The sequence below is a fragment of the Aspergillus novofumigatus genome (genome assembly GCF_002847465.1).
Source record: "Aspergillus novofumigatus IBT 16806 chromosome Unknown P174scaffold_1, whole genome shotgun sequence".
Classification (NCBI taxonomy): Eukaryota; Fungi; Ascomycota; class Eurotiomycetes; order Eurotiales; family Aspergillaceae; genus Aspergillus; species Aspergillus novofumigatus.
Window position 1 is genome coordinate 2,110,839 of NW_020194274.1, and position 10,454 is coordinate 2,121,292.

At 51.4% G+C, this 10,454-nt stretch overlaps 3 protein-coding genes across 3 annotated transcripts; 2 read left to right on the forward strand and 1 right to left on the reverse strand.

Annotated features, from left to right (window-relative positions):
• Positions 1 to 4,135: 4,135 nt before the first annotated feature.
• On the forward strand, positions 4,136 to 4,948 carry rasB (Ras small monomeric GTPase RasB; the record flags this gene model as incomplete). The annotated part of the gene is made up of 2 exons (XM_024821898.1): positions 4,136 to 4,213; positions 4,295 to 4,948. 2 exons carry the CDS (start codon positions 4,136 to 4,138, stop codon positions 4,946 to 4,948), a joined length of 732 nt encoding a protein of 243 aa, XP_024687200.1.
• A 1,514-nt stretch (positions 4,949 to 6,462) lies between these two features.
• On the forward strand, positions 6,463 to 8,621 carry P174DRAFT_416335 (putative acyl-CoA synthetase; the record flags this gene model as incomplete). Its single annotated transcript, XM_024824486.1, has 4 exons — positions 6,463 to 6,835; positions 6,888 to 7,283; positions 7,335 to 8,383; positions 8,460 to 8,621. The coding sequence occupies 4 exons, from the start codon at positions 6,463 to 6,465 to the stop codon at positions 8,619 to 8,621; spliced, it is 1,980 nt and encodes a 659-aa protein (XP_024687201.1).
• A 413-nt stretch (positions 8,622 to 9,034) lies between these two features.
• On the reverse strand, positions 9,035 to 9,641 carry P174DRAFT_416336 (putative GPI anchored protein; the record flags this gene model as incomplete). The annotated part of the gene is made up of 3 exons (XM_024824487.1): positions 9,035 to 9,262; positions 9,333 to 9,422; positions 9,489 to 9,641. 3 exons carry the CDS (start codon positions 9,639 to 9,641, stop codon positions 9,035 to 9,037), a joined length of 471 nt encoding a protein of 156 aa, XP_024687202.1.
• Positions 9,642 to 10,454: the final 813 nt, after the last annotated feature.

The window sequence follows — 10,454 nt, forward strand, 5'->3', positions numbered from 1 at the left end:
GCGCCGTTGATCGTTCCCGCATGGCCTGGGCCAGACCCTACCGTTGGAAGAGTAGCCATCGCAACTGGTAAGAGGCGAGTCACGCATCAGAGGTGACATACTCGATCATAATGACTTCAAGCGATATTTTCCCCGCGGTCTCCGCGTTAATCGAGGATTAAGCACTGCATACTGCGTCATTTGTAGCCGAGAAGCATCGGAAGGAGCTTGTCCCAGGGACAGTAGGGTAGGCGTGGATGGCCGCGAGTCAGTGATTGGCGTAGAATGACACTAGAAGCTGAACGAGGCCTTCCTGGTAAGGCAAAACGTGGAGGTTTGCTTTTTTCGTCCTGCAGGATGGAACAGCACCTTGGATCATGGGGTGGAATGCTCTTCCCATTGGTGAATATTTTGTTCATTTGTTCAACTCGGAATCATCTTCCAGTCACCCCGTCCGGCCCCCAATCTGCCACCTGCTTCGTCTTATGCACTGCAACCCTGTCCAGCTACCACCTTACGTATCCAATTCCCCTCTTTAAGCAGACGGTAACCAGCGACGGTCTAGATCCATCCGACCCAGTCCCAGGTAGCCACTAGCACCCAAAGAGGCATAGGAAACGGGCGATATCACCACCGCGGCGGCACCGTCGAAACGACAACCGTGGACGGAGCAATAGTTAGTGCCATTACTTGACTCTCATCTCGGTTCTGATTTGATCCTGCACCGAGCACACAGCGCGGCTAGATATGCCAAGTTTGCTAGATACTCTGGTTGAGCGGGGCGTTCCGAGCGGATGAATATTGGGATGGGCGATGGTTCGGATCATCGAGTTCCCAGCTGACAGGCAGCTACACTGAACTTGAGTGAGTACGTACCTTAGTTATTAAAAACATCACCTGTCTCACTGTTTAATCTGTAGTGAACTGGGATAGAATATAGATAGAGACATGGAATACTATCAGTCTACTGAGCCTTTCTGGATAAACTCCGGAGAAATAACCCATGAGCATGGGTTAGTCGGAATCCAGTCAGTGGTTGTCACATATTATGTGATGGATAATCCAACGTGACGGGCTGACGGCCCCTGAACCTCTCCGTCGGCTACTCGGGCTCTGCGTTTTAGTCACTTTAGTGCTCCTGGTTGATCCTTCCGAAATCCAGATGTTATCCATCAATAGTAATATGATGCCACGATGACGGTGATCTACCGCGTACCTTTCTATCACATGTAGGAATCAATCTACGAGTTCAGGATACTTCCAGGCTCAGTTATCAATCAACAAGGTAAGATCGATACATTAAAGGCGCTAGGTTGGACTGTGCAGTAGTACCGTCTACCGTGCATTTCACCCACGTGGAAATGGGCCAGTGCCAGGGCAGGGGCAAAGAAGGGGAGAGAAGTATCTACAGATACAACCTCAGTTCACACCAGAGTGCAGTACTCGGAGCACGGAGTATCTTCGTAGTAAATCGACTGAAACCCCGGACAATCTTCTGTGATACCGGCAGGATATCTGACATGAACTGTCAGGATGTCAAATGCCCCTCCCCCCTTAACCTGAATCGCTTAGAGGCTAAAGTGTAAATCTCTGACTATTCCATGAGCCAAGAACAAGGCCATTCTAGAAGAGTGAGAATACTACCTTCCCTTAGGGTTGCGGGATTATTCGCAGTGAGCATCGTTGTGATCTCTGATTTCAGGCACAAATCCCGCGATGACGTTCATGGACGCCGCATATTTCACCTTTTTATACCTTCATAATCAATGCCACAGCAGTACTCCTTATTGAGATCATGTTATGAAGCCAGTGTCTTGTAGGACTCGACATGATATTGCCCCACCTGGCTACATCCATAGTCTCAAGTATACTGCCATACTGCATACGCTGCTAACTCTAAATGCAACTGCCATATTGCCAGCGGGGCGCCGCGCATAAGGAGTCCCAGGGATCAGGAAGATGGAATTTTAGCGAGTAGCGAGGGGGCCGCGGAATGTTCGATTGCCTTCCCCGTCGAATAGTCTAGGGATGCAACTTGCGAGACTAGTAGTAGATAGCATTCTGATTGCCACTGCAGATTGCCATTTGAGCTCCAATCAACACGCTTTGGGACTCTTGGTGCGCTCCGTCTTGGTGCACAACCGGACATCTAAGTTCATGCCCTGTCGTCCGGTGTATCACTCGGAAGCTTACCGCTTGACCTTGTTGGAAGATGAAGCCTAAACGACCCGAGTTGAGTTGATGCCAATTGCTAGCTGGGTCTGGTGTGGGGTGTTCTAGTGTGGCTATCCGCCCACTTGGTGTGTACCCGAAACTGTCTTCAGTCGAAAGTGGGCATGTTTCCTTGAAGATCTGAGACGAGGCTAAAACTGGCAAAAACTTTCGCTTTCAGGCCGTGATCAGAGACTCAGGGGGAGCAACAGGGCATTTCGAATCGCAACTATCTCATCATGAAGGGTATGGTGAATTACATGTATTGAACTCGTGGGCAATGCGCATCGCCTCGACGTCAGGTACCTCGCGGATCCCATTACTATCGCTTCGCTTACTAGATTTTAGAGAGTCAAAGCTGAGGATACCTCTGTACTCTGAATTAGATCTGCATCACAGTGCGAAAGCCCTGACGATGACAGGACAATCACCCTGTCGTGCAACTCCCTGAAAATGATTCGTGTTATACAATATACCCGTTTTAGGCTTGTAGACGATACTTCAAGCATGCAAGCTGAGACGCCACACAATTGCCTCCGTTCAACTCCAGAATGCGTGTTATCAGCAGGGTATCAAATCTATCAATTGATCGAAGAGAGAAAAGTTCCTACAAAGTACTCCAATAGGTGCCATTTTCTCTATTCGCCTTTGGCTTCATTGATCTATTTTCCTTGTCTGTTACCGCTATATTATACCTACCCTTGTCAAACATCAATCCAATTCTCATGCTAATACAATGCCGTAGGTCTTCACTAACTACTCTGGGTAGGTGCTGGTTTAGCTACATCGGATTATGAGAGAGGGGGAAGGAAACGGTGCCTCAGTATTCCGTAATAATAGTCTAGGTACAGAATAATTAATCACTATTGTTGTGATTTTTCTCCCTCCCTTTTCATTATATTATCATTATCTCTTCCCCTGTATCTATTCCTCCATCTAACTGTACCTTTTCATCTTCTCCTGTTTCTTATAAGCAATCTATCGTTTTGCTTTTCTATCCACCATCTCTCCCATCGCTGGCCAAGCCTTTTATCCTTGGTCCTCCCTGGCGTGGCCGCTTGATCGCCTGTGCAGCTTTCCCCCTCCCCCTCCCTACAAGATAAGGAGTATTGTCGAAAAAGAAAAGGAAAGGAACAGTGAAAAGATATTCCACCTCACACCTCTTGAACTCTCTCTACTCTCCGATTCCAAATTGGATCCGCTTCAACTCTGCTATTTTTGTGTGGCGGAATCAATCTTCAGGCATCACCCCCCAAGATAAAGGGACAACAGATATATTGGCAGAACATCCCTTTGTGTCACTACTCATCGGAAGTACTGGCAAACCCGCGTTTTTGTCCTTCTGCTAAGACTATCAAACACGCTGTGGCAGGGATAACTGCAGATACAGTTGTTGTCGGCTGCTGCAACTCTCGGGTTTTCCGCTCGAGTCCAAATTTTTCTTCCTCGTACTATCTTGCTCCTGATCCTGCGATCGACGAGCTTATACTGCGACCGGAGAGCTTGAGGGATTATTAATACCTTTCGCTTTCAATTCGCTGATCATAAAGGCAAATTTAAGGACCCAAAGGTATGTCATGTCTCTCATTCCTTTTGCTTTTGCTCCCGTGGGCCTCGTGTTGTGGTGTGGACTGTGGGCTGCACATGTGCTTGGACGGCCACAGAGCAACGACGGTTCTTCCGGTGGCTAATAACCGCACTAACTTTACCACAATAGCCGTTCTTTAAGTTCCTGTGCTGGACCCCCGGTCGTAGTGTCTCGCAACACTCCGTTATCCGCGTCCGTGCCCACCGTGGAGCATTCATAGCTTTCTCTTCTCTTTTCGCCCCTCTCTCCCCTTCCTCTTCGCCTCGTACCCAATCTTCCTCTACTCTTTCTTCCCTCTTAAGAAAAAAAAAAATCCGATCAACCAATTTTTTGACCTACGGGTGCGATATAGTCGCCATGTCGGGAAAGATGACGTTGTACAAATTGGTGGTGTTGGGAGATGGTGGTGTCGGTAAGACCGCGCTCACGATCCAGGTTAGCCCTCCATTTCTGTCTTGAACGGTTGATGACACCGTTATCTGAACTCTCGACTTAATTTTTTTTTGCTCTGAATAGCTTTGTTTGAATCATTTCGTCGAAACGTACGATCCGACTATTGAAGACTCGTACCGGAAACAAGTCGTGATCGATCAGCAGTCCTGCATGTTGGAAGTGCTGGACACCGCAGGCCAGGAGGAATACACGGCCTTGCGAGATCAGTGGATTCGCGACGGCGAAGGTTTCGTGCTTGTCTACAGCATCACATCGCGCGCTTCTTTCTCTCGCATACAAAAATTCTACAACCAGATCAAGATGGTCAAGGAGTCAGCCCACTCCGGGTCGCCATCCGGAGCCAGCTATCTGGGATCGCCCATGAACGCGCCTTCGGGTCCAGCCCTCCCCGTACCCGTGATGCTAGTCGGCAACAAGAGCGACAAAGCAGTGGAGCGAGCGGTCTCGGCGCAGGAAGGACAGGCCCTGGCGAAGGACTTGGGCTGCGAATTCGTCGAGGCGTCCGCCAAAAACTGCATCAACGTGGAGAAGGCCTTTTACGATGTCGTTCGCATGCTCCGACAGCAACGGCAACAGCAGCAGGGAGGACGAGCCCAGGATCGTCGACCGACCGGCTTGGGTCCTATGCGCGATCGCGACGCCGGTCCTGAATATCCCAAAACTTTCCGACCCGACCGTGCCAGACACCGAGGTGGCATCAAGTGCGTCATACTCTGAGGAACGCATTAGCATTCGCATCCCTCCTCTTTCGCTTTCGTCCACTCCAAGCGTCCACGAACATCCATGTGAGCCTGCTCCATGGCAATATCTTCTATCTGTTTATATTGGCTGCATGAACGTCTTACCGGTCTCTGGACTCTAGACTGGGCGGTCATTTCTCGTCCCTTTCCTCCGTTACATTTTCCTCGCCTCTCTTCTACTCTACTTGTGTTGGATACGCACATACAGTTTTCTGGAGATGCTTGATGTATGCTCCATGTTCCTCGGTACCCCTGGAGTGTCGCCTTTGAAAACAGATTTTATTTCCGTTATACGGGAGAGGCTGGAATATCGGAAGCATCGGGGATTATAGACTTTTTTTCTTCTCTCGCGCACCCTGGATAATCATTTCGAACCCCTTGCAGTTGCCCGGTTCCAGCCTCGGGGATGTGGTTCATTCCAGCCACCTGGACCCATGACCAATCTTCTGCGTGGCTGGAGTCTAAGATGTGAATGTCAGAAGAGGGTCTTTACTACAGACAGGTGTGGAGGAAGTAAGGAATGTGACCGACGACCGGATCGGTGGGAAGAAGACGTATGGTTGTTTTCGCTGAAGCAGTCGACCGTTTAGCAGGCATTTCGATATGATACCCTACGGCTGAGCTTTGAGTTGTTACTTTTTTTTTCTGATGCATTACTTGCGAATATAAAGAACAAAAAGTTCACTGACACAGATAGACCTAAAATAAAGACATATATTATTCAGTTCTATCAGCACAAGAGCGAACCCGGTTCTTGCGAGTCCTGTATGACTATGTGGAAGTGGCGAAGAATATAGGTTTCAAAGTCAGGAGATGCTGTATAGTCACCCGCTCGGTATCTTTGTCCAAATCTGATCGATCCGGTGGACAGTATGTAAGCTCTATCTGGATCCTCTTTCACAGGTGTACAACTGTACCACGTACTATGGTACATACCACTCCGGATGCTGAACGGACCATCCGTGCGGGGAAAGCTTCAAAATTATCCTCGGCTTCATCCACCCTGTCCAGGACGTAGTATCAGCCCACTTCCCCACAACTTCACTTCATCCACTTATCGATTGTCGAATCAAATCTCCATCATTAATGGCTCAAATTTTATAGAGGCTGGAGCAATGAACCCCCTTGCGGAGTTCATGTCAATGTTTTGCTTACTGACTGCCGAGTCTAAACGAATCCCGGCATTGGACGGGTTGACTTTAGTCTAGGTTAACTTACAGCTCAGCTCGCCTGCAGCATCATCGTGCATGAGGTCGGCTTGTTTCGTTCTGCTTCCTTTCCTCCGTGATCCTCTTCTGCAGTTCTGCTATCCATCTACTCCTCGGGTTTGGTTAGACTACGGAGTAGTGCTGAGTGCAATTATACTTCGTACTTCGTGACATTGTAGCAGTCATCCCATATTCACTTTTATCCGTTGTCTCTTCTCTAGCTTCTTGGTCAATCGAATCTCGAAACCATCATTCCTACGCATCAAAGGAAAAGAAAGGGAGAATGTCTACCCAACAAACAGTCCACGCTCGCTCCCTGCACTCCCCCGAAAGCTTTTGGTCGTATCACGCGACCCAGCTGCACTGGCACAAGGAGCCCTCGCAGACGCTCGTCCGACGCCCCAAGACTCTACCTAGCGGGGTCACGCACGAGCACTGGTCCTGGTTCCCCGATGGCGAGATCTCCACGACGTACAACTGCGTGGATCGGCATGTGGCGGCTGGCCGCGGGGAGAACGTGGCGATTATCTGGGACTCGCCGGTGACGGGCGTCAAGGAGAAGTATACATACAGCCAATTGCTGGATGAAGTGGAGGTGCTGGCTGGCGTGTTGAGGGAGGAAGGGGTGAGGAAGGGAGATGTGGTGATCATCTACAGTATGTATTTCAGCTCTGGAACCATCACGTAGATAGAGCTAAACCACGACAGTGCCTATGATTCCCGCGGCGCTGATTGCAGCGCTAGCCATCACCCGGCTGGGGGCCATCCATTCGGCCGTGTTCGGCGGTTTCGCAGCCAAGTCGCTTGCGCAGCGGATTGAGGCCGCGAAGCCGCGAGTGATCATGACGGCCTCGTGCGGGATTGAAGGGTCCAAGGGCCCGGTGTCGTATCGGCCGCTGGTCGAGGGGGCCATTGCGGCGAGCAGCTTCAAGCCGTCCAAGACGATTATCTGGCAGCGGAACCAGCTGCGGTGGAACAATCCGGATAAGATGGGCGGGCAGCGCAACTGGCAGCGGCTGGTCAAGAGCGCTCGGATGCGCGGAGTCAAGGCGGGCCCGGTGCCGGTCAAGAGCACGGATGGGCTGTATATTATATATACGAGTGGTATGCGTCCTGGGTTCGTGGGGGTAATGTAACGCTGCTGATCTGTGTTAGGGACGACTGGATTGCCGAAAGGAGTCTTCCGAGAAGCAGGGGGACACGCGGTAGGGCTCCATCTGTCCATCAAGTATCTGTTTGATATCCACGGGCCAGGCGACGTCATGTTCTGCGCCTCAGATATCGGATGGGTGGTCGGTCACTCGTATATTCTGTATGCACCGTTGCTGGTGGGTGCCACGACGGTCCTGTTCGAAGGAAAGCCGGTGGGGACACCTGACGCAGGCACCTTCTGGCGGATTGTCGAGGAGCACAAGGTCAAGGTGCTCTTTACGGCGCCGACGGCCATTCGGGCAATCCGCAAGGACGATCCGGACAACAGGTACTTCCTGCAGGTTGCGCGCCGCGGGGGACTGAGGCACCTGAAAGCTCTATTTCTCGCTGGCGAGAGAAGCGAACCGAGCATCGTCCAGGCGTATCAAGCGCTCTTGACCCAGCATGCGGCACCGGGGGCCATGGTGATCGATAACTGGTGGTCGTCCGAATCCGGATCCCCCATCTCCGGATTAGCGCTGAACAGCGCAGCAGGCCTGGTGGACAAGCGGCAACTGAATCAGGATTCCAAACCGCTAGCCGTTCGACCTGGATCAGCCGGACTGCCGATGCCCGGATTTGACGTTCGCGTCGTCGACGATGAAGGCCGGGAGGTGCCGCGCGGGACGATGGGGAACATAGTCATGGCGATGCCCTTGGCCCCGACGGCGTTTACCAGCTTATTCAATGACGACGAGCGGTTCTACAAGGGATACCTCAAACGGTTCAATGGCCGATGGGTCGACACTGGCGACGCAGGCATGATCGACGAGCATGGGTACATCCACATCATGTCGCGGTCCGATGACATCATCAACGTTGCCGCGCACCGGTTCAGCACGGGGGCCATTGAGCAAGCCATCCTGTCGCACCCGGACATTGGCGAAGCCAGCGTCGTAGGTATGCCGGACCCGCTCAAGGGCCATCTCCCCTTTGCATTCATCCAGCCGCGGGGGTCGGGACCGCTTCCTGCCCGGCCCAGCGCGGAGCTCTTTCAGGCTGTGAATCAGCTGGTGCGCGAGCAAATCGGGGCCATCGCTTCGCTGGGGGTGTCATTCAGGGGCGGGGGATGATTCCGAAGACGCGCAGCGGCAAGACGCTGCGACGGGTGCTGCGCGAGTTGGTGGAGAATGGGGTGCGGGGGAGTTTGACGCTCCTGTGAACGTTCCGCCGACGGTGGAGGATGCAGAGGTGGTGGAGGTTGCGCGGGAGAGGGTACGAGAATACTTTGCCGCCAAGGCGAAGTTATAACCAGTCACCACTTACTCCGACTATGTCTCGATACGAGGATACGATCAAGTCAAGTAAACCAAAAGTAAATCCATGCTTAATAAAACCAGGTATCGATCGTATAGAACAAATCAATAATCATGAAGTCAAAAGAGAAGAAAAAGGGGGGTACTAGTAATAGTAAAACGCTAGTGGTATCTCGCCTTCATCGCCTGGGGTAGAGACGATGAAAAGCGTAACCCTGTACTAAAGGTATGTATATTGAATCCAAATCCGAATGCGAATCCGATTCAATTCGATGAAAATGTAGACTCAGTTCTCAGACGACCAAACCAAACGAATCAATTCAATCAATCAATTAAATCACAACCCCCCTATACAAGCGAGGCCAAAACCTCACCTCATCAGTCCTGCTCAACTACAGCTCAGCTCAGCTACAGCAGGTAAGCAGCCAGGGCAAAAACACCGGCCAGACCCGCGCCGGCACCGACGGCAGCGCGCGAGGCGGCACCGGTCGCCAGGGGAGTGACGGGGGTGCTGGCGGCGGGGGTGCTGGTGGTCTTGGGGCCTGCACCGGAGGGGATGACAGGCTTGGAGGTCGGGACGACGACGATGGAGCTGCTGGAGGGGGTGGGGTGTGGATGAGGGGGGTCGAAGAGGGGCTACTCCCAGTCAGTATCATCATCATCTTCAATCAATCTGGCGACCCATCGAGAGATGGTGAGACAAGACATACCACTTGTTGCACTTGGTGATGGTAGAGGTGATCAGGGGCCGGGAGATGGAGTAGGTCACGCCGTCGGAGACGGTGATGGAGGGGGCCTGCAGATGAGGGATTAGCATGTTTTCACTTTATGATCCTTTCGCTTATATATAACCAAGACGTACAGCGCTGGAGGAAGCCTCGGGAATGGAGGTGGCCTTGGGGCAGTAGGTGGAGTACTCGGTGACCACGACGGTGCTGTATTCCTCATCGGCAACGGCGTTGGAGGCGACGGCGCCCACGGCGAGGGTAGCCAGAATAGTAGCGAAGAAACGCATTTTGATGATTTTATTTGATTGAGATTGATGTGGTAAGGTTGATAGATAGAGAGCGACCAGGATTTAAATCCACGCAGATTTCTGTAAAAGAATGTACTCGGTATAACACCGGGGGTAGTTGGAGAGAGCGAGTGAAGCAGTGAAGCAGTTGGCGGAGAAAAGAGAAAAAAGAAGAGAAGGAAGTTCTGGAGGGAGGATGGACGGGTCCTGAAGTATTCAGGCTAGAATTAACCTAGGAAATCAGGCCCAGGATCTAGTTCAGACTCAGGAGATTAAACATCTAAAATTACTCAATAAGGAGTGCAGGAGACGAAGCCACTCTTGCAGTCTAGTACAGACAGAGTTAATGTGGTGGACGGCCCTAATGTTAGCTCATGAGACTAGTCTTGTGTCCAGTGCGTGGATTTATCATTTTTAGAAGGAGTTGTCAGAAGAGTAGACAAGAGAAACAGTAGATATACGCACTTCTCTCTATGCACTCAGATCTCCACGTTTTTGGACCTGAAATACCCCTGAACCGGTCAAATGATCCCTCAATCGTGCCGCTGTTCGCATGCCTGTTTGAGCAGTCGAGAATCCATCTCCGGGGTTCAGAAGGAGCCGAGACTCTTTAGTCTAATAGTCCTAGCCTTGAGTGATTGAGTCCTAACTTTTGTGTCCGGACTCTTGAGAGACATCTGCGACTCATACTCTGTAAATAGATACCCCGTCGATCATGGTTCCTACTGTTCCAACCTCCTGCTGCCGCCCTGAGAATCATTTCCCAGAAGAGCGGTCTGCTCCTTTCCTCGCCTATGCTTGACGCTCTCAAGC